The 24214-nt window shown below is 38.2% G+C and overlaps 1 protein-coding gene across 3 annotated transcripts; it reads left to right on the top strand.

Annotated features, from left to right (window-relative positions):
• The first annotated feature begins 280 nt into the window (after positions 1-280).
• BCAP29 (B cell receptor associated protein 29) lies at positions 281-22162 on the top strand. Of its 3 annotated transcripts, none has more exons than XM_071733925.1 (8): positions 281-423; positions 930-1034; positions 4194-4294; positions 6358-6508; positions 9608-9743; positions 12504-12615; positions 19884-19984; positions 21371-22162. In XM_071733925.1, the coding sequence occupies exons 2-8, from the start codon at positions 943-945 to the stop codon at positions 21407-21409; spliced, it is 732 nt and encodes a 243-aa protein (XP_071590026.1). In that variant the 5' UTR covers positions 281-423; positions 930-942; the 3' UTR covers positions 21410-22162. The 3 variants fall into 3 exon arrangements, with proteins under 3 accessions (XP_071590026.1, XP_071590024.1, XP_071590025.1); XM_071733923.1 differs by having other exon boundaries at positions 409-781; XM_071733924.1 differs by having other exon boundaries at positions 413-460.
• Positions 22163-24214: the final 2052 nt, after the last annotated feature.

The raw sequence follows: 24214 nt of genomic DNA, 5'->3' as shown, positions 1-24214 counted from the left end.
TCTCAAGCGCTAGACCCCTGCATTTTCCAGCAGATGTGTGGTTTCTCAGTAAATTTATACCTACCCTCAGCCCGGCTCTCCGGCTGCCCCACACAAGGCCCCCTCAGCCGCCATTGCCAGAGCCCAGGAAGCCGCGGCCACGGCCAAGGACGGTCTCTGGGGAGAAAAAGAACGGCGAGGAGCCTCCAACTCCAACAAGGTGGAACCAGATGGACCCTCCCCTCCGCCCTCCCCGCACGTTTCCCAACTGGGGCTGCGTCCGCCTCTGCACCGCCCCCGGGCCTGGCTCCCGCCCTGCCCCCGCGGCGGCAGTGTCGCTCAGCCCCGTCCCGGCCCACTTCCTCTCAGCAAGGCGGAGGCTGTCCGGGGCCTGCGCGCTTACTTCGCCAGGGCCGCCGGACCTAGAGCTGGTGGGAAGAACAGGTTCGGTCTCAGCACCATCCCCTCTGTCCCGGTCGAGGTCCTGTTCCTCCCCCTTTCCAGAGCGTTTCGTCGCTGTCAGGCTCATCCGGGCGCCGACGCCGGGAAGGTTGCGAAGGCCGAGCAGCCGGGAGGAGGGCGGGTCGGGCCCGGGGTGGCTCCGGGCTCCCCGGTTGTGCAGGGGGGAGCGGAGAAGGCGGGACGGTGAGAGGGAGCCCGAGGCACCGGCGGGGCTGCGCTCTGCTCACGGGGGCTGCCGCCGGCGGGCCCTACCCTCTGCGCTGGGGCGGCGAGTGTCCCAAACCCCGCTCCCTTCCCCGGGCGGAGGGGCTCTGCCCCAGGGGCTGTTTCGGGAGGCGAAGTAAGTACAGAGATAGATTTTCCCACTCCCCACTCCCTCTCCACTTCCCCAGAGCTGCGGTTCAGATTCTGAGAAATGTTTCCCTTTGAAACTCGTTACCCCGATGCGAGGCGGCCTGGGCCCGCCTGAGCCTTTCCTTCCTCCGTAGGCCTGCCGGGACGATGACTTTCCAGTGGATGGCTGTTGCCACCGTCCTGTACGGTGAAATAGGAGTACTTCTCGTGCTTTGCCTGCCGTTTATTTCTCCGCTGAGGTAGGATTTCAGCGTGCTGGTCAAGCCCAGCTCCATCTTCCCACTCACTGCTTGCGTTTATTTTACATGCTGTTTTTTGTAAACACGGAGTTCTGCTGCATCTAACTAAGCTGAAGGAATGCTGGTCGGGACTTGAGCGCCTGGAGTTTCTAGAGCCATAAGCCTCTTTTAAGGAGCTTTATGTTTGATTAACACACAGTGCTGATTCATCCGGGCACCAGTTCGGATGCCCGGGAGAAGCCCCGTTCCTTTCCTTAAGCAAGAGGGACATCGTCCCCCAGTCTTCTCTCGGGGCTTCTTGGAGTAGCCAGCATGCGGGAGGGCATCTTGCTCTCTGAGTAGGAGATGAGAGGGCGGTAGAGCCTTTTCAGGAGTTGTTGGTCAAGTCTGGGAGGAGTAGGTTTACAATGTGCACAAGGTATTATGGGTGCTGAACAGAAGACATCTGGTTTTCAAAGCTGATCTTGTACGTCATGTGTAAAAGCTGATGCAAAAGGTTGAGGACTATTGAAATAAAGGCTTATATTCAGGATTATTGAAATAAACATGTTTTAACAGAATAATAACACTTCTGGAACATTTTAAAAATAATTTGTTCTTGTAAAATAAAGGCCTTAGTAAGGGAAAGAAAAAAATGTTAATTACTCTTCTTTATGTATGCAAAGGCCTGGCTTAACCTTATGTTAAGATTCTTTAAGTAGCTCTTCAAATTGGGTGATGTTATTTTCATTTTGCTGTAAGAAATAAAGTTAGACTATCTACATAAAGCAAGAGAAACAGACCATTTCTTTCCAGACTATCAGTAATTCTAAAAAAAAGCCACCATCACCACCCATGAAAAAAACCCAAGTAGGTTAAAACCTTCAAGCTTTTTTTAAAAATTCCTACTGTCTCAGTGTTGTGTAAGAACTGCTACATTTCTGCTTTCTGCATCTTTATGTCTGTGCAGCTTTTACTATGATATGTTAAGGATATGTAACAAAAGGTAATACAAAACCCTACCATGTGAGAGTCAGAATTTAATTATGTAAACCTTTGGGACAATCTTCAAAACAGTTGGATCATACACAGCCAATATCAATTACCAATATTTGCTCAACTTCAGAAGTTTAAGCTGTTCTAAAATCTAATTTGACCTCTTTTTTAAAAACTGTCTTGTGGGGAGTTCAGCATTTTAACACAGATGATTGAGTTCTCATATTTTCTATTGTTTTCCAATCAAAAGTGCAGCTGTATGTGTGAAGGGAGAAGTATTATGGGCATTGTAATAATCAGATTATTAACGACTTATGTGAGGAAATTAGCTGCAAGAATTTCTGCAGGCTGATGACACATGCACAGTACATGAGAGTACTGAAACTGGTTTCACTTACGACATAAATTGGGCTTGAATCCAGTCTTTGTGGATGAAAAGCAAATCCATGACCTGCAGCATTGCCAGCACTTATTCAAACATTAAACACGGTGCCTTTAACCACGAACAAATTACAGGTTTTTGTAGCATTCAGCTATTCCTTTGACCAGTGGTTTCTGAAAGAGTTAAATAGCTTTATCCTTTATGTGACATGTTCAGTTATCTTGTTAACAAAACTGTCAGGAATCTTATGGGGTTAAAGGTTAGATTTAGCTGCTGTGACAGTACTAGAGGGCAGCAGTTCTGCCTTGTGCATCTTGGTGTCTTGGGAGCTGGGTCTGTCAGTGGCAAAGCGTGCTCAGACAGATAGGAAACTGCTGTTCATTACAGTTTTTATTTACTGTCTTTTTCACCTTCAAACAGATTGTTTGCTTCTTTTATGTCTGCATGTTGGGGTTTTGTTTTGGTTTGAGTTTTTTTTTGATAATGAGCTTGTTTTCAGAATTCTTTGGGAATAAGTATATTGATAGTATAAAAATTTAAGTGCATAAGAAAAATCAGAACTGTTCTACCAAGTGTGGCACGACTGTAGTGATGGCCAGAACTGTAATTTGGAAGGATTATATTTATGTGACATCTGTCACCAAAAGGAAATGGAGCATTAATAAATGTGACTGTGAAAATTTGTTGAAAAATAAGCATGAAAATACAACACAGGAAGATTCTGCAGTAAAAAGAAATCTTACTTTTAGCCTGAATATGACTTGGTGGGTCTAAGGTCGTACCTCAGAGAATCACTTTTTGAGTGGGGATCAATATGAAACTTGGAGAATTACACGTTTAAATAGTTTACAAATTTGCATAATTTGAGCTGTAGCTTGGTTTCATTAAAGTAAGATTTTTGGTTCATACAGACTATGGCTGTTTGCTATAAAGAACTCAGAATATATTAAACATTTAAATTAGGTTTGTGCATACGATGCTAAAATATTTTTATTCTTGCTGGTGCAGAACCAGAAGGAACCACTGAAGGTAATGCTACCTTCTAATTTAAATGAGGTTCACAGTAATTTGGAGACTGCTTCATTAAAGGAGAAGTTTTAACAGTCTGCAAAATGTCAAATGTCTTACTCCTAACAAAAGGTGGATGTTTTACCTGATATAATCAAATAGTGACTAGCATGTGTGTGTTACATCCCTAATGGCGTGAGTAGGGATTGCTTCACTTTTGCTGCAGCGAAGTACAAGCAGCTGTTCTGCCATGGTCTATGTGGGTTTCAGTTCATTTGAGCACACTGGCTGTTCTTAATTTGTGCTGCAAGTGTGAATTCTTGCTGTGTCCTCCATTCAGTAACATTGAGTAGGCAATTGATTTTTTTAAATGATCACTGCTGGGCATCTGAAGTTGCTTTCCTAGCCAACTAATTCATGCTCCTGAAGGAGGTTTTAACGTGACAAAAATACAAGCATGAATACTTATCCTTTTGTTAGTTGCAAGTTGAAGTACAATAACAATCCTTGTACTTTACAATTATGCAGATTGATCAATGTAGAAGATAAGCCTTCTGAACAAGGATGATAGACACAATCTTAATTTGTGGCATTTTTTTTATTTTACTTGGCAACAAAAGGTATTAAGTAGATGGAAATAAAAATGCTGAATATATATTAGCCAAATTATATTGCAATTAAAGCAGTTGTTTAGAGACCTTACCTATGTCTCATATTGGTATTGTATGTCTCTTCTGTGAGGTTATTATGCTCTTTTTTAAGTGTTTATTTTTAATAATGCTGCTGTTTTACAGATGGCAGAAGATTTTTATGATTCCTCTGTGGAGCAAAATGGCAGCTTTTTGGAACAAGATATTCCTTACAATAATAGTTTTACTGATTGTCTTGTTTCTTGGTAAGTTTTAAATAACTTCTAACAAATGAGAAAAAATGCTGGTGTATGGAGTTCATGACAGCAGATTAATTGAAAGAATTCAAGCTCTATGTAGATCAGCTAATTTGTTTAAAAGTTCTACAATAGAATGGAAGAGGAGAGGGTCTGTACTACATCTTCCTTGGGAATTCAAATGCAGCAATGTTGTAGAAGTGAACGAGGAGTAAAAATGGAGCTTGGTCTGGGCTGCCGTTTGGTTTCACTTTCTCAAAAAAGTAAATTACCTTGAACCACTCAGTACCAGGATTTGGCTGAGCTGTTCAATACACAGTAGATGGCAGTCTTTCTCTTGGTTACTGAAGACCAGAAGACTATATCAAAGCAGGGGGCTATATGAGTATGTTTGCTGAACACAGACACAAGACAGCTGTTGGCTAAATTTGTTCCAAGTAGATCCTGAGATCTGTCAAGTAGAAGTAAAGTGTTAGTGAAACTGGAGCTTGAATGAAGACCATATGCCTGACTAATTTAATTTAATGTCTGTTGGAAATACTTCCCCTGCTTCAGTGATAGAAGTAGTTTTCTTCCATGGATAGAAGTGTTTAGGCACTTTACAATGAAAACAGTGTTTAATTCCAGGCTACTTAAAATACATTTTTTTTAAAAATTGTGGTTTTATTGTTTGTTTAGAGAAGCATACAGGTGCACTACATATGTATGTAAAAAGTTGGTAGACACCAACATATTTTAAAAAGTACTGGAAGTGCAAATAAACATTTTTTATTATTTTATATAACCTTTAGTATTATCTCTAGAAATAGATTCTTCAGTAAATGTCTTAAGATTGAGAACCAAGGGATTTAATTTACTCTCCTTAAGAAAACAACAATTGAAAGCTTTGTTCAAAATTTGCTTATGAATTGGTGATGATTATTAATTTTGTGGAAAGATAGATCTGGGCTAAAGTGAAGTAGTGGTGCAATGCTTGCCCCATAGCATAAGAAGACAGGTTACTACAGGACTAGAGTTTTCCCATATCACAAGAATGTGGATTTTTTATTTTTTTTTTTTACTGTTACATTGTTTGAAATATCACTTCAAATATTTTTTTTCCTTTCTAAATAAGAGAGTCTCAAGTGATATTGCTTTTACTTGCTATTCTTTGGAGTTGATTTTGTCTGCTTAGAGAAATATAGCAGCAATTTAATAATACATGGCCAAAATATTCTGCAAGAACAGATGGTGTGTCATGAAATATGTACTTTTGTAGATGTGTAGGAGATTTTTAGTTTTCTGTTACACATAGGTATGTATAATGACCTTAAGATTACAGATAATATGAACTCTTAACTGTGTTAGCATTTGATTTTATGTAGACATATGTCATAATTATTTTGTCCTTTGAAAAGTGTTGGCCCTTCTGCAGAACTACCTGCATGAAAGGAAACAGAAAGATGGATGAAAAGCAGATAAAAGAAAGCTGAGTTGTAGCTTACCTGTCTGTTCTGTTAATGTTCAAGGCTGTATTACTGCAATATTCCTGTTTATTCCTGTTTTGATGGGATGTTGCAGAAGTTATTTTTTCCCTCTCTGAAACAAGCATGAAGTCATTATGCTTCTGTCACAAGCTCTTGCTATTTCTTAATTACATGCTTAGCTAACAAATTCCACGATGCAATTATTTAAGAAGGCATCTCTCTTTTTTTCCCCTCTGTTTTCTTACTGTCCACTGGCTGGATTTTTATTCAGTTGTGTCATCAGTGACATTTTGACAGTATCTGTAATGGTCTCTGGTAACGTTGTGAAATGTGTTGCTTTGGCCTGCTCCTTGGAAGCTGGATTCAAGTGTTGGAAATGGCTGTTCAAGCATGTTTTGGTCACTGGTTTGACATACCTCTGGAAATGTGTTATACTGCTTCATGTATCTAAACCTGTCTTTAAAATGTACTAGTAACTTAAGTCATGTCACTATTTGTCCTATACCTGTTTGCTGAGCAGGTCCAAACAGGTATTTCTAGTACTTTGTCACTTTTATACCTGCATACTCACAGATGTGAATAAGAATGAACTGGTTCTGTTTGCAGATGCTTTCAGAGAAGTTAGGAAGTACTCATCTCTTCAGGTGAATGACAAGAGTGCAAATACCAATGCCAGTACCTTTGATCATATTCAGATGAAACTCTTCCGATCACAAAGAAATCTCTATCTGTCTGGTTTTTCCTTGTTTCTTTGGCTGTAAGTATAACCTTTTTCTAATTTCTACATAGCATGTTTCTTACAGGAACTATTGCACAAAGGCCAGTTTGAAGAGATTAAAGAATTGAGTGTGAGCAGATTGGCTATGAGGTAAGTAAGATCAGGGAAAATAATAACTTACAAATGTTTGAGGGTTGGAAGGATATGAGCAACACATGGGAAGAAAGATGTTGAATTTTTGAGAAAACATGTATTTCACAGAAGTTTCATCAGGGAATACTGATTTCCTTCCTTAAGCTTATGCCCCATCGTTTGTTTTGAACATGGAAATAAACCTCAAACTGAAGTAGTTAAAATAATCTTAATATGTTGCAAGAAATTATTACTGCATCCTGCTGTGTTAAGAAGCAAAGCTTGAGTCTGACCCAAACCACTTAATCTAAAGCTCAGAGTTGGGAAATATAGGATAATATTCTGGCTTCTGTGGAGTTTCAGATCAAGCACCTTGTCACAACTGACTTACTCTGTGTTGCGGTTTAACCCCAGCTGGCAACTGAGCACTATGCAGCTGCTTGCTCACTTGCCCCAGGGGGAAGAAGACTCATGTTTGGGATAAAGGCAGTTGAATAAGTAAAGCAAGAGCTGTGCATGCAAGTAAAGCAAAATAAGGAATTCATTTACTACTTCACATCAGCAGGCAGGTGTTCAGATGTGTCCAGGAAAGCAGGGCTCATCATCCATGACAGTTACTTGGGAAGACAAATGCCATCACTCACTTCCTCATTCCTTCAGCATTATATTCTGAAGATGACATCATATGGTATGGGATATCCCTTTGGTCAGTGTCTCAGCTGTGTCCCCTCCCAGATTTTTTTGCACCCTCGCCCTACTTGCTGCTAGATGGGGTGAGCAACAGAAAAGGCTTTGACTCTGTGTAAGCACTGCTCAGCAGTGAGGAAACATCACTGCATTATCAGCACTGTTTTCAGCACAAATCCAAAACACAGCCCCATACTGGCTACTGTGAAGAAAACGAACTCTGTCCCAGCCAGAGCCAGGACATGATACTGTGATCTTAAGCACAGTATCCCTTTCAGGATGTTTAAATGCAGCTGATAAAACAGGGTTACAGAAAGGAGAGTTCTGTACTGCCCAGCAGTAGCAGTCAAGACTACCTGTGAGTCTTCCTAGTAGCCACAAAAATCTGCAGCTCATCTTAGAGAAGAAGTATATGAACAGACATGATGGTCAGATGATATCCTGTTTGTACATTTTTACAGTGACAGCAGGTGAAGAATCCTGGCCCTCTTCTATGTCCTTCAGTAAGCTACATGGCATTGCCAAGATACACCAGAGGAGCACAAAACAAGGAAGTGCCAGGAATCAGACACTTGTGTTAAACTTCTTCTGCTTGGGGTGATATGTGACCATTTTAGCTGATCACCAAGGAGCAATGTACATAAAGAAGTGTAAAAGAAAAAGATGTAGAAAACATGAGCAGGAAAACTTTGGAAAAATAAATGTGGCTGACCAAGAATGATAGAAATGCATAATTTTCTTTGTCTTCCTTCAGAAAGGTGAAGTAAATATGCACAAATATATTTGTGATCTCTGCTCCAAAAGAATAATAGCTGCATTGTGTCCTACACTAGAATTGGAAGCTGGCCCCTCAGGATCCTACTCCCACCCATCTTTCACGGAAGAAAACTTGTCAGGTGGCCCTGGTAGATTTTATTGTGGATAAAAGGTCAACTTTTGAAAAGGTTTGCTTAAGGCCTTTCTTTGGGCTACTGGCCTTTCACCAAGATTTGGAAGAAATAAATACTCTTAGTGGCTAGATCAAAGGACTTCTCTTAGTAGAGCTATTTTGTTTATCCATTAAACAGGAATAATGTCTGTCAGAAAATGGGAAGAAAGAGTTCCTTGGGTTGCCTTATTCTGCCTTGCTGCTACCATCACCCAGACAAGTTAAGAACACATGAAATTGTGGAAACTCAACTGGAAAAGCTTCTGAGCAATCTGATCTACATGTTAGGTGACCCTGCTCTGGCAGGGGGGTTGGACGAGATGATCTTTTGAGGTCCCTTTCAACCCCTAACCCCATCCCTTTTTTGTGCAGGAGCTTGGACAGGATGACCTCTCAAAGACCCTTTCGGTCTACATGGTTCTGTGATTGTGTTTTAGTAATGATATTTTACTGACTCATGACTGCTGCATTCATAAGTTTATTAGTAAAATGAGCTAACCTTTGGAAAAAATGACATGGTCACCTTAACTTTTTTATTAAAATCTAGAATGCAAGAAGATGAGTGTCAGTGAAAAAGCAAGGAGGGGGTTTTACCTTGAAAGCCAAAAGGTCAACTAATATGTTTTCAGTTATGAAAAAAACAATTAGTTTGATTTTCAAATTCCTTTTGAAGAGCAGCCACATAGCTACATTACAGGATTTAATTTAATTTGGTGTTGCTTTGGCCTTTCCTTGATTCAGCAACATACTGCTTTGAAAGACTCTTAGGAGTAATGAAAGTAATGATGCAAAGAGGCAATCTCTAGATGAAATCAAGGAGGTATTTGCAAAACTTATATTTGAGGTGCCATATGGGTGCTGACAATCTTGCACATTCTGTTTTATACACTGTTGACAGAGTACTTTGAAAATTAATGTGCTCACATTGTTAATTTTATTTCTATAGAGCCCTATGTAAAGTTGTTGGGTGTTTTGGTTTGTTTTTTGCATTGTACTCATTACCATAACATGTTGCTTGAGTCTTGTATTCAGAGATCCATCCTATTTAAAACAACAAGTCATGTAAGAGTATTTCAGCCCCTAAGCAAGGATGGATCTCTGACCCCATAATGGCTGTGGGTGTTTGGGAGGAGGGAGGTTCTGCATGAGGTTAAATTCAGATTTTTCATGGATGAAGATATTTTTAGTCTCTTATTATCCTTTTATTTGTCATTGATGAGCCTGGATGTTATGCACCCTTCAGGTGCATTAACAGTTTGGTTGTGGTTTAGTTTTCGCATATAATGCAGAGAGAAGAGGTTGTTTCAGTGGGGTTTTCTGTTGGTTTTGTGTGGCTTTGTTTTTTATTTGTTCTGAGAATCACTGTGCTGTTCACTGTGTTTCTTCACCAGTGTATTGAGACGTACTGTTACCCTTCTTACTCAGTTGGCAAAAGGGATGACATCTCATGCAGCTTTGGAAACGCAAGTAAATGATGCTACTGAAGCAGCCAAAAAATACATGGCCGAGAACGAAAGGCTGCGGGAGGTACCTCTGAACTATTTTAGTTATTTTCTTATACAGCACATACTTAGTATAAAGTATTCTGGGGATGGTTTGCTGCTGAATAATGCTCATCCACTGTTCTTCCTCTGTTGGAAAAAGAAGGATTAATGTTCTTGTAATATGTAATTCCAAATATATACAAATTTTTGGTAGCATTTTATTAACAATGAAACTAAAGTAATCCAAAGAAAATAAGTTCTGTCTTTCCAGTATGAGTTTAATCAGAGTGGTCATATATTCTTAAAATATCTCTTTGAATTTAATCCTAGAAAAGAGGAGAGAGATGGCAATTTCATGTTTATTATCCTGAACAGTTAGCTGTTTAGTTCAGGGCTATAGCAGTCTGATATGGAAGATCCCACAATAGAACTGTTCTCGTGCTGGGTGTTTCTTCTAAACAGGATTTGCTCCAGTCCTGCAATGTCTTTTCTAATTTGTAAAACTGGTCTTTTGTTTTTATTGTATTTGGTATTCTTGCATATATTTTTATGGTGGGTCAGTCAGTTTATTACAATCCTTTGTCAGTGAGCCACTGCCAAAAATTTTTCTTAAAAGAACCACCAATAGACCAAACATGTTATTTTTAAGAGAGGGATGGAAAAAAGCTATCATTTGTTTGTTATGGTTCAATATATGGTTGTGTGCTGGAAGTGAAGACAGCAAAGATAATAAAAATTAAATGTTTGAAATCTTTTCTCATAATTGGCTATTTGAACTTCTGTTGGAAGAGACTGAACCATAAGCTAGAGTGTGGATATCCAGGCTATGAAAACTTTACCAGTATTCTTTAGTCTGATATGTATATAAATATATAAATATATAAATATGTATATAAAAAAATTCACTGCAGCTGTGTACAGGTTTCAGTCCACTATGTCTGGAGCATTGCATGCAGTTATCAGTACTGTAATTTATTAGTAATAAATTGTTAGGCAAAAAGAATGGACTCTGCAGAAAAAATAGTAGAAGGGATGCAAAAAAATACAGTATTCTAAAAGGCATAATTAGACAAGAATTGCTAGTGTGTGGTGTTAGGTATTTCCCAAGTATGAAATTATTACAAAATTTTGGGATTTGGTATTTTGTCAAATGATCAGACTCCCTCCTCAGCCATGGAATCTGTCTATTTGTCTATTTACTTCTCACTGGTACCTTTGTGTTTGTTTGTGTTGTTTGGGGGTTTTTTTGGTTGTTTTGTTTGTTTGTTTCTGTCCTGTTGGGATTTGGCCAAAAGTCCTCTTTTCATTCTGCTTTCCCATTCTCTTAGCAACACATTCTCTTAGCTTCTTGTAAGTAGTAGCCAGAAACTGGAAACTGTATTCCTGTCTGGTTCTGTGTGCATTTAATTGCATGGTTTGCAAAAAGAGCAGTAGCCACAGGTACAGCCAGCATGCTCTGGCTGAATCTCCATTGTGCTGGAGATGCAAAGTGTTTGGCATTAGTTTATTTTAATTGCATGGAAGTACTATAACTTAGGTTCCTCTGTGGCTTGGCCCCTCTGTGTCCATTTACAAGTGTGCTTTATTCCACCCTCAGAGGGAAGAGCAATTGCACATAGGGCACTGGCTGTAAGGGCAAATACTCTTAAGTTTACTCGTGAGTTAGGTCTGTACTGTCTCCTGTTCAGAGGTTCCATGGATACAGGACTTAAGATAAAAATTTACAGAAATAACTGTGTCAGTAGGAAAAGGTGAGCATAAAGTAATGGAGGTAATTTGTGGCAAATTTCATTACAAACTGCCTATGGTTTTGTGCACCATCAGTCAAACACAATCTCTGCTCATTTGTTAAACAGCTTATGGAAAAATTAATTATCTCTTGTTTGGTTTGATCTCTTTTTGTTTGCTGTTTACTGGTCTTTGTAACCCATTCTTTTCCTTCCTTTTTTTAGTAATCTTTCTCCTCTCCTCCCACCCGTGCCCACTAAGCTCTGGTATCACCAGATCACCCAACAGCTCTTCATATCAGTTCTACTTTTCTTTTTCTCATCAAGCCTTTACCACTTCTTCCATTTTCATAACAGATGATGGATGCTTGGTTGGATAATAGGGGCTGTATGGGCAAAGGGTCTAATTGAGGTCTTTAATATATGATACTTTGTCATCAACAGCAATTGCCTTAAAGATAAGAGCATTGCATAAGTGCAGTGGTGCCAACATTTTCAGAGTACAGGGAGTGTAGTGCTCTTCTGTCTAGTAGTTACAGTGCTCCTCCTGCATCCTTTCCTGTTTATTTTCTTTAATTACAGTGGAAATCTATCCTAGGTATTGAGGTGTTCTGAAGATTGAAGATGTAGCTGCAAACCTACAAGGAGAAATTTGCAATGTATTATGTGATTGAAATTGGAATAAATTATTAGAACAGGTTGCATATAAGCATGGCACTGTTCTGTCATGTGCAGTCCCAGTGTCTGTCTTCTACAAAAACCTAAACAGAAGTTACTGGCTTGATGCAGAGATACAAAGTACTCTTACATAGGAGATAATGACCCACTGTTACAACAAGGGGGGGGTTGCCTTTCTTTTTTTTAGTTTGTTTTTTTTTTAATTTTGGGGTTGGTGTTTTTTTTTTTTAATGACTTAGGATCTACCTGTGTCAGTTGGCATTTGATCAAGCCTGTAACTTTGCAAGATCAGGGCTGCTATTCTCTGGTTGTTTGCATTAATGTCAGACTAATGAAAACAAAATAGCAACTGTGGGGTTTTGGTTTTTTGTTGTTTTGGTGTGGCTTTTTTCCAACAGAGCTTGAATGAAAAAGAAGGCAGTAAAACAAAAGAGTCAGCGGGAGAAACTGATAAAAAGTTGAAGAAGGAAGTTGAAAATTTGAAAGCAGAGCTACAGAAGACATCAGAGGGTAAGTATTGACTAGGACTTTTTTGCAGTTAAGAAAAAAATAAAACAGTGGATGTAAAAATTTTATTCTAGCTATAGCATTAATTAACTTCCATTTACAGAACACTAGGTGTGGGGTTTCTTGATGGTGGACTAGGAACTGGGCAAAAGTATTATTGCAACCCTTATATTTTTGTAAATGTTTTCTTTATGAAAATACATATGGTATAATTTGAACACCTTAGCTGAATTGTAATTATTAACAAATTGAACAGATTAATTTCAGTGGTGTTGACTCATCTTCATTAATGATATGATTAGGATATAGAATTGGTTGCAGGTTGCTTTTAGGCATCAGATGGATCTTTCATGTCATACATACCAACCACTCTCCCTGTATAAAATGCAGAATTATATGGGGTGTTTTCTATAAAGCAGGGTGTCTGTCAGATAGCAGAGAAGTCCTTGACCAGTATTCTAAATATATAAATTTCCTGCAGCAGAAGTGTTAGCTTTTTGGTTTTTGTCTACAAGGAAACAGACCTTGCAATTTGTAATGTAATCCTTTTGTTAGCAGCTTCTGTGTTTTAGGTTTAGTTTGTTAAAACTGCTTTCTTGGCAACCTGAACTGAGATAGAAGCAGATTTTACCTGTTTGGTTCTGTCTTGCTGGGATATGTCAAGGTGTGTGATGCTTATGAACACTTGCTCATCTGAAATGAGTGTTTTTAAGATAACACTGCCTGTGACCTTGTAAGCTTTAATCAGATGTTCAGACAGTAACAAAATAAAAATTTTGAGGTACCGGATAGCATGTTGCCACCAAAACATGGCTCTGCTTTCACATTGCATGGCACTGCTACAAAGCTGTAAAAAAATAACAACAAATATTTAATGAATCCTTTTCCATTGTCCACTGATGACAAATGAGAACTATGAAACAGTTGTTTTCAGCTGGCTTGCGGCAACAAGAATCTTGAAATAGAGGGTCACATTAATTCACATTCTCAGACAGGTTTGCTTGCAGGTTTTACCTCCCCTGCTGTTTTCTCAAAGGAAGGGGGAAAAGCTGCCTTTGAAGTGACAGGGTCAATGAAAAATTTAAATGTGTGTGTTTTATTTAAACTAACTAGTGGTATGTAACACTCATATAATCTAAGCTTTTCAGTGAGGAATGCTAGAGAAAGTTAAGGAATAAATAGGTTTACCACATGCTGCTTCAGGGATGAAGGGACCCTGTGGTCCATCCAAAAGATGTATAGATTAAGGCATGCTTGAGTCTTTTGTTGGGGGAGAGGGTCTTTCTGAGGAATGAATAGGAAAATATTTACAACCCTTCCCCTGATGCCATCCCCCTTATTGCTTAAACTGAAACCCCCGTGGTTACATTAATTATCATCAGTCAGATGGTGTTAAGGTTTGTCTATCTTAGATTTTTGTAAGTTTCTGATATATTATTTTGAGCAAGCTGGTAGCCAGAAAGCTTAAAGTACCTGATAATCACCAGATCTGTAGACAGAGCTTTCTAAAGAGTGCTACAGATCTAATGTGAATTGGTTTACTGTTTTCTTTTGAAGCTTCTACACCTGAGTAGGTATATGTTGAGTTTCATGCTAGCTAAGTGAGAGTGATGCATTGCACAGTATCAAAGCTGAGACTGAAAAGTTTGTTTTACTTCTTCTTAACAATTTGTTTCATTCTACTTGGCTCATATGAATAAAGTAACCTTTCTTTTTAATCCATGAAGCCTGATCCATGACATTTTGTGGGGGAAGAAAGGCGTGAAGTGTGGGCTTGTCACCTAGTCATGGATCTAGGCAAAACTAGTATAAAAAAGACAACTTCACTGTTTGGTTTTGTGAGGTTATATTTTTATTTGGTTTTGGGCTGTAATATCGGTAAAAGTCATAAATCTGGATTTTGTTGTTCTTTGGTTGGGTTTTTTTTGTTTTGCTTTTTTTGTTACTTGGATGAAAGGACAAGTGTACAGAGCAGTTTAAAATACCCATTTGATCACTACTTATCCATGGTGATAGGGTGATATATTACTTTATAGCAGGCCACATGTAGAAAGGTAGGTTACCTCAATAGGGTGGCATCCAGGAGGGGTCATGAAGATGACGTCATATTTATGTGTGCTTCCTAAATGTAAGTCTGCTTGAAGTTTCAATAACACAGTTTAGTGTCAGATTAGTGCTGTGATTTCAGGAGAGATCCCCGTTTTCTATAAAGTTTTGATCAAGTATTTATCTTCTGGCAGACAGAAATATTGGATGTCTCCTTTCTGAAATTCTGACTGAAATTACAGTGTAAACAGTGATTACTGCAGACTTTCAGGGGACTTACCTCTAATTCTTCAGCTTCCTACCTTTTACAGAAAGTGCAGTCTGCCTTATTTTCCACTGCCTTTATATATCCACTTAACCATAAGTGAAATCCTAAGGTGAAAAGATATTTTACCACCTACTGTGCTCTGGGCAGGTGGCTAGGAAGGTAGAAATACAAGACAAAGACCGAGTACTAAAATTAATAGAATCTGAGGAAAAGTTGGAAATGAGTGACAAAGATCTTAGCCAAATTTGCTTTCTTTTCAGATTTGACATTCTTATTCCTCCTTGATGTCCTTTTTTGCTTTATTGTGAGACTGAAGAAAAGGGGGACTAGTTCTTCGTTACTTTGTTGTAAACCTGTATACTGGGGACTTTTTTAGGCACCCAGCAGTGAGGCTAGCACTTCCAGAACCTAAATCCACATTTAGCATACCTGGACATGTAATAACATGACTGTTAAAAAACCTTCCAAGATGGTATTATATTGATACAATTGTATATTATGAAAAATGTCTTAATGATACCTAGAAATAAATATATGTACTACAGGGAGCACCAAGTGTAGATGTGAGAATGTTTCTCCATCTACACATTAGACAATTTCTAACAAAATGTACAGTCAGTTAAAGACTTTCAGTATGGCTGCTGGTCTGTAAGAATTTTGTGGGGAAAAAGGAAATGCTGTGTTACTGTTTCATTTTAATAGCTTGGAAAATTATCCAAAAAGCTACAAGAAGACAAACTGTGACTGGACGTGAGGTCAGAGTGTCAGAAGTTTCAGAAAAGCAGCTGTCCTGGCAGTGGTCCTTGGGTTGGGGGCAGGAACGGAACTTTTGGTGCATTAACTTTCTTTTCATGCTCACAGATCTCCCTCTGTGGAAATCCTGATGTGTGAATTGTCCATTTGTTAATATGGGATCCTTTGAGCAGAAGGGAGATTTTTGCAGTTCAGTGCTATTCCACCTTCTATCTCGGGTAATTTTTTTGGTGACACTGTCTTAATGTATGGTAAAGGCTACAGATTTTTGCACAACAGAAATTTATACAGAACAACAGGTATTGATCAGGTCTTGCAACAGAACACGCTGGTGGCAGAATCCTGTCCAGCTCGTAGACCTCACTTTTCTGATGATAGTTCATGGTAAATTACATGCACATAAAGCTTAACCTGTACTTGATGAAGCATAAGGGGCACTGCAGACCCCAGCACCTGCATGCAGTTCTTGAACTGTGACCTTGCTGCATCTTTGAGATGGGTCTGTAGTACCACACTGAGACAAAATCCAGAGACTGTTTCTTTGTCTCTGCCATCAGAAAATTCTAATGAAACTTTTGTGCATCCTCTAATGGGGTTTGTTTTCTGTACAAAATGTGTTAAAAGAGTGCTTTTTGTTTCATGGTTGCTTAGTGCTGTAGGAGACAGGAGTAAGAGAGCAACAATTAATGTGGAGGACTGGTTTGGAAATAGCTTATAATTGTGGACTGTTTTAGAAAGTATGTCTGTGCTGATATACAGCACTCACTTGAAAACTAAGATTAGGTGTTAAAAATATGTAAACAATACAGACATTGGGAATACAGTTCATAGAACTGTTGCTACTATTGAAAGTTCAGCTCAATCTTTGTGTTGTCAGTCAGGTTAATGCCATGTATAAAAACTTTAATTATGCTGAGCTCTACTGAAACACTTGTTTTTAAAAATAAACAAAATACACCCACAACCCACAACTATGGCTTTCTTCTGTAAACTGGGAATAGGAGACACGAGTTAAAAGAATTGGCTACTATCTCATGTTATTGAGCAGAGGGAGGTTTAGAAACAAAGTCCATGTTAACCTTACTTTTTAACTGTGACAGACCTTGGTGGGAGCTGTTGCACAATGTCACATGCCACAAGAGTTGATACCTGTAGCTGTTGATTTTAAGGGATGGTGCTGCACGTACACCTTAAACGAGGCTGTGTGTGATTCAAAGATACTAAGTCATCTCTTTAAAGAAAAATCATTTGCAGTTGTGAAAGGCACTTGGAGGAAATCTGTATGTAATTTTTTGGACCTGCCTTTTCTTTTTAAACTTTATCTGACCATTACATCTTAAGAAGAGAATTCAGAATTAGTACAGAATTACTCAACTGGAGTTGTGTTCCCAGCTTTTCAGTGTCTTTGTTGGCAAATCTTTTGTCCTGTCAGTGCCTAATTCTTAAATGTGAATAGCTGTTTCTCAACTGTAAGACTCTTTTAAGAGAGGAGACGGATCCTTCTTAGTTTTAAACTAGTCCAAATCATTTGAGTTTTATACTTGTATTGTGAGCAATGCTAATTTAAGTTCCAGATTGTTTCCTTAGTAACAAACACTGTAAGTCAAGTGATTTAGTCAGACCAAGACTAGTAGTTGTGCAGGGAAATGCCCAAGGAATCACTGGTTGCTTTCACTGCTGTTTGGTTCTGTTTACTGTTTGGTTCTCCATCCTTGTTGAAATGAGAAGATAAAAATGCTACAGTTGCTGGGCTATGGTAACCTCTTCAGAGCAATTTTATTCTTTATCCTGGTTCTGCTTTAGAGGAATCTGAAGCAAACTTTCTGGTCTGAAGCAGAATACAGAGAATGTGGCACAGGAAGGACAAGTTCTGTATTTCTTCCAGACTGAATATGTTACATTATGGTCCTTCAGTCACACATTAGGGAAAAAGGAATGAAGTTTTCCATAAGTGTATTCCATTGATACACTACCCTAAGATTATGTTGTTGGGTTCTTTTTTTAAAAGAAGGGGGCAGGATGGCAAAGAATAGTCCACCTCTCACAGTACTGAGGCTGGGTTCCAGTTTTGGGACTTGCTGTTTCTCCCAATAGTTGCATTAGCATAGGAGCAGCATTCTCACCTCCTGCCTACTTGTGCATTTACTTTGGCAGGAACAATCAGCTGTTGAGTTTTCCTTGCTGCCAATCCAGCTGTTTTGTCTCCTCTGAGGAAAAGTAGCAGGCCAGATGGAAACAAGGAATAATAACTGACTGTATTGTGTACACAGAGGATCTTCTGTTTTCTGCTCAGTCCACGCTCATATGGTGATATCCATATAACAAACAATATACCTGTAAAATCAACTTGACTGCACTGCAGTGTTCATGCAGTGGCAAAATAGTGAATCAGTGATGTAAAATAGCTGAGCAGTGATTTATGTGCAGGCTCCGTTGCTTGACAAGGAGACATCCAGAGAAGCTGGGGCTTCACTGGAGAGTCCACACTGTCAAAAGAAATGGTGCTCTTCTGTACTGTGTGGCCCCAACAGGAATTAATCTGAGTTTGGTGTTTTGTTGTTGGGGTTTTGTCCATAGCCAACACAGGTGGAAAGGACAATCTGTTCTTTGTTTTTTCTTAGTCCAGAGTTAGGTGAGGTATTCCTATCATACATCTGTTTTGGTCAAAACATTGAAACAATGCAGCAGCTTGTTTGCTTTTTTGGTTTGCACATACTTTTAGGTATTTTGTTCCTATCTTAAAGATACAGTGGTTTTTAGTTGCAACTGAAGTATTGTGCTGTTGCTTGTAAACAGCTTAATAGTACTAGGTCAATAACATTGAGTTACAGCTTCTTCATAGATGAGAGACTGTTACTTTTTATTGTAACTAACTATATACAAGATTTTTCCCTTTAAATGAAAGCAAAATTTAGCTTTCTAGGTAGCAAATTCCTAAGAAGGAAAATAGCATATGCATTTTTTTTTTTGTCTGCAACTTTATTGTAAATAATTGTAAGTAATTACTGTTTATCCTGATGTTTCAGGAACTAGCACCCAAAGAAAAACATAGTTTAGACCACAGTACTTGTAGCTACCTTCTTAACAAAAAAACCCCACATCTCTCTCCTCATTTTTTGAGAGCAGGCTTTTACAGAGCAGCTGCAATTCTTAAGTGTGGAGGTCTTTGGGAAATAGAAACACATGGGGAGCTTGTGAACAAAGTATAGATTCAAAGTTTTGGAAAAAAGGGAAATTGCAAGTTGGGTTGTGTTGTTTGGGGATTTTTTTAACCACTGAAACTTGTTTTTTAAATATGGCTGTGAGGCAGCCCCATAGATCATTAACAAATTTTTTCATTTAGCATGGATAAATCAAGGTAGTTTTAGGATATGCCTGTGCTTCTACAGCAGAAAAGTGTTAATATACTCAAGATAACCATAGCAGAGGAATAGAAAAATGTCTAAATTACTTGCTTGAATGCTTATGTAACAGTTTGGGAGTAATGGCTTTATGAAACTTTATGCTGATTTACCCTGCATTGTAAATTAGCCCCTGTGGAGTCTTGGGTTTTTTTGTGTTGCAGCGTAAGAGTGTTCTGTTTATTGCTGTTGAAATTGTGAACAGACCAATAATTACTTTTTCTTATGTTGAAAACCTCTTCATAGTTGTCTGTCTTACCACCACCATTTCTGCCTTCTCATCCACAAAGTGATGCTTCTAATGGGTTAACTCATGCATGGTAAAATATATAACAAGTTAGAAAGGAAGGATCTATGCTCTTCTATCTCTTTTTGTCCCCACATTTTAGAGATGGTCACAAGTTGCTTTGCGAAAGCCTTGCCGAGTGTTTGAGTTCTGTCTTTGTTTTCAGGGGGCTGACAGGTTTTGGTTTGTAGAGTTTTATTTTTCTAGAACTGCCTTCTGCAATGTGGCAGAACACTGTAGTCATCACTAACTTGTGACCTCTGACAACAGTTTTATCTTGCCCTTACCTTTCTTACAGCCCCTTGCTGTTTCTTGTGCTGCTTTTCCTCAATACAAGTCATTCTCTTTCCCTTCCCTGTCCTATACATCTCTTCTTGTGTACACCTGTGATACTCTGGTTTAAATTTAAACATTTTTACAGGAATGACTGTCTAGCGTAGTGGAGCCCTAATACATAGGGCCTTTAAGAAACTGCAGAAATAAAAGTAACTAAAAACCAAATTCTGATATTTTACAGCTCTTCAGAAGGCAAATAAAGAAGTGATTGCAGTTAAAAAGCAGTCAGAAGGCCTTCAAAGAGAATATGATCGTCTGCTGGAAGAATATGGACAGCTTCAGGTAGGTGGTTCTGGATCACTGCATGAGCACAATGTTCTGAAATTGCACCAGCAAAATTCTGCTTGCATTTATTATGCAAGACAGTTTACAAAAATCTTTAGTATAACATAGTTACAATGGGAAGCACTCCTAAAACTTTGTTAGAATAGTAGAATTTTGTTTTCCAAGGGCTGGATGGCAAAGCTGTCAGAATTTTTTTTTTTTATGCTTCTGGTGCCAAGGCTGAGGTCATTGATAGCCATGATTTTGCTGTCACTTGGGAAATAAGGTTCAGATAGTTTTGCATGTGATGGTCCACCTGAAATGTAAGAAAATGATAGGAGTAGTGTGTGTGTGTGTGTGTGTGTGTGTGTGGTATATACATCATTTATAAAAGTAATTTAATTTTGTTTGCTCTTCAAACATTCTTTTGCAATACTAGGTTGTAAATGGTGATGTGCAACAACCGAAAAAGGGAAAAAAAAAAATCAACAGCCTAGACTAAAAATAGGCTGCTATAAAAATTCAACCTGAAGTCCAAAATAATGAAAAAAGAAACATAGCAAGTAAATGCTATATTAGGAGTTTGTTTGGTTTGCATATGTGCATGGCTGTAATACCCATAAAATATACAGCAGGTATTTCTGGTAGAACCTCTGCCTGTTAAGATGTCTGACAGGTGTTTGTATGTTCTGTGCCTAACATCTGCTTCAGAATTCAACCAGCATTTAATAAAAATGAAAATCAGTGCGTTTACAAATAATGACCTTGGGAGAAAATAAATTGTTGATGTTAAAACTATGGTGACCTGCTTTTCAAGAAGAGCTGTTTGTTGGTCCTGTATTAATAAAATTAAGGGGAAAAAAAAGAAAAAATGGCAAATTTGAGCTGCTTACAATCTTTTTCCTGTACTTACTGGTTCCCAGCCTCGCTCTTACAAAGATTGCTCAACTGATGGCTGTGTTCAAATTAAGACCACTATGCATGTCCTGTCTTTGTTGTGCTTCCCTGTGCAATGATCCATAGTAGCCCTGCTGCATTTTGAACAGTCTTGTGGTCCAGAACACACATCCTTTCAGTTTTCTCTACTTACCTTGGAACAGAAGGAACAGAAGGTACTGAGCACACAGTAGAGGCAGCTTCTAGGGATAAGTCAGTTGATAGCAGAAAACACTTTCTGCTGGGTTTGCTGCAGAGTTCAGCTGTAACAGAAGTAGGTGCATGGTTGTTACTATACTAGAATCAGAAGCACCCATGTTATGTGGGGTAGTATTGATGGGACTACAGCCTTGAATAGTGTATGGTGAACAAATTAGGTATGACTGCAAGGGAACAAAATGTGGCATCTGGTGTCAATGGTTTCTGATCTTGCCAAGCATAAAAAAAATGTTTTTTGTCTCCTTTCAGGACAGTTTAGGTAAAGCAGAAGACAAGAAAGAACTGTAGGTGCACCTGAGATTGATGGCACTGGTACAGTTGCTTCAATGTGAAAAGCCTTGTGCTGTTTAGGCTCCTGATGCAGACCTGATAAAAACTTGATTTTTTTTTTTTTTTTTTTTTTTTTTTTTCCTGAAAAGTATATGTACTGCAGGTCGATATTCATATTCCTCTAATATACTTTGGCTGCCAAAATATTTGGTGTTGCAAATAAAATGTTAAATGGCTTACCCAATTTACAGTGGAGTTTGTTACTGCTCTTGTGAGGAGAAACTAAAATCTTTCAGTTCCATCTGGAGCAACTTGACTGTACTCCAAGCTTTTTCCTTCCAAAATGGTAACAGATCATGCACCATTTGCTTGTAGCTTTTGAGCACGGTTGTATATCATTCTATATCATAAAAACACAATTTACCTAAGCCTCCTTTGCAACACATGTTTGCAGTCTTCAAAAATTCAGTTACCAGTGGGTTGAATTGAATGACAATCATTCTGAGAAGAATAAATAAAGGAAAACTGCATTTCTGTATCAGTCTCACTAGCTTGTCACTTAGGCATATGGATGAGTGTATTTTAACAATATTTTGCATGCCTCTGGTTTACCTTTCTTTAATATATTGGGTTATTTCAGTTTTTATAACCAAAGTTTTGGGTTGGTTGGTATTAACATTCTGTATTTTTACACTGTTTACATCTGTTTACTCTGTATGTTCCACCTAACTTCTTTTGCCTTGCTAAGTAAAAATTCTTTTTAAATGTAAATAGTTGGGTTTGTTTTGTTTTGTTTTCATGGATACGATACCTCGAATAAATGTGCACTGTTTTGCATAAGCCTTTTTTGGCATTCAGAAAGTTGCTTTGAGTTTCTTCTTTGTTAGTTGGTTCCAGTTTATATTTGAAAGTTGGATATGTTTGTTATATTAAAGGAATGTTTAAGCTCATGAGTTTCTGGGTTTATTCCTGTAAATATCTCCCAATATACTGTCTCATCAGCATAAATAGGTATATACAAAAAGAATATAATACACTTCTAGCATATTAAGTACTACAGAGCATATTTATAGAGCACATTAAATAAGAATGAATGTAGTTTTTTTTTAAATACTTTATCCTTGCTGCAGTAGTACAGAATGTCTTCTCAGAGATTCTACACCACTGTGGATTTGTTTATTTAAATCAAAACTTTCAGAAAAAGCTCAACAGATCTCTAATACCCACATACACATGGGGTTTGGTGATGTAGTTGAATGCATCTTTTATTTTTTTCCTGCCCACTGCCTCTCTGAAATATTTAATATATATATATATATATGGTTGGAAGTCTTGGAGGTGTAAAAGCAAGTGCTATTTTTAACAATGGAATTTAAAACCCACCTATTTTTCTTACTTCAATACTGAGAACAAAAGCAAGTATTATTTACTGTTGTTACCTGCTAATTACATTTCAAGCATTTCTTCCTATCCTACAAGTAAATAACATAGATAATTAGCAACTTGTAGTGGTAGACATTAACTCACAAAGCTCTTCATTTCTAAAGCCCATCCCTAAAACCCATCTTAGAAAAAAATTACATGAAACAAAAAGTGGGCAGCTGTGGATTCACTGCTACTATCAATACTTGCTCTTGAGAAGGAAGTCTGAATGCTTTATAGTAATTTTTTCCCATAGACTGTGACAGAAGTGTGCAGGAGTGCACAGTGGTATGGACTGGTCATTCAGAAGCTGAAGTGATCCCTGGTATTTTTAAATGTGCAACATTTGTGGTACTTGCATGCTGCCTGCTGTAATTCTATCAGTTACCTCCTCCTGGCAGTGTCCTGCTGGCTGCTTGCAAGATGGGGATCCACTTGTTGAGAGGGCAAGAAGACAGCAGCTTAAAACAAAGCAAGAAGCTCTGCATATAAGGCCACAGCAAGTGTTTACTTAATTAAAAATGAGAGGTTTCTTAAAACCCACACTCTTTCTGCTTTGCCTCCAGTAATTTCTTCTGCCCTGTCCATTATTTTTGTCTCTCACTAGACTGTTTTGGCACAGAGTAGAATAAGACTATTAAAATACCTTTACTTGCCTGTTGTGGAGAGTCACACATTTGACTGAACTGTGTTATTACATGCTCCGGATTTCTTACTACTCAGATTGAAAATACTTTGTAATACTTGCTTTGCAGAACTCTGTTTTTGGAAAGAACACATTTCTATTGTAAAATTAGTAGTGTAAATACTATATTTAGAAATTCTATCAGATGGTAAGTCTCAGAATATTTTGCACTGGCATTTTTTCACAATACTTTGTACACGTTCAGAGCCTGCAGGAGTTGGGGTTGTTAAACTTTTTTATCATAGTTAGCTCATCAGCAATGTTTTAAGCTATGGTTGATATACAGGGAAAGAATAAGTCAAAATTTCATGGTTTAATTCCTGATCTTTTATGCTGGTCAGATTTTGGTCATGTTTGCCTGTTTTGTAGGCAAGAGATGAAGAAAAAGCTAAGTGTCCTCTAATATGGGTAGCATCAAAATTACTTCCTTTACTCAAGTTTGGCAGTCAGTTTCCTTTTGGGTATATCTCCAAAAGTAAGAATTTAGAGCTACTTAAACTCTAAATAATGTCTAGGTAATTATCTGGTTGTTTTGGAGCTTTTTTTCCCACTTTTTACACAAGTAGAAATGTGCATTTTCAGTAGTTTGGTGGAGAAGCACAGGAGAGAGTATTAATTCTAAAAATATTTGCATGGGTTTAAATAATTGTTGCTTAAAAAAAAAAAAATGTGCTTTTACAGTTTTTTTTCATAAACCCCATTTTCTGCTGAGTCAG

The sequence above is a fragment of the Heliangelus exortis genome, chromosome 1 (assembly GCF_036169615.1).
Source record: "Heliangelus exortis chromosome 1, bHelExo1.hap1, whole genome shotgun sequence".
NCBI classification, from domain to species: domain Eukaryota; kingdom Metazoa; phylum Chordata; class Aves; order Apodiformes; family Trochilidae; genus Heliangelus; species Heliangelus exortis.
Note: the sequence above shows the minus strand (reverse complement) of the source record. Positions and strands in the feature narration are given on the sequence as shown.

Excerpts from the sequence above, each read along its gene's own strand:
- BCAP29 (XM_071733925.1), top strand. The coding sequence starts at position 943 with ATGACTTTCCAGTGGATGGCTGTTGCCACCGTCCTGTACGGTGAAATA. Across the intron at positions 4,295-6,357 it reads ACTGATTGTCTTGTTTCTTG|ATGCTTTCAGAGAAGTTAGG; the intron begins GTAAGTTTTAAA and ends TTCTGTTTGCAG. Across the intron at positions 6,509-9,607 it reads TTTTCCTTGTTTCTTTGGCT|TGTATTGAGACGTACTGTTA; the intron begins GTAAGTATAACC and ends TTTCTTCACCAG.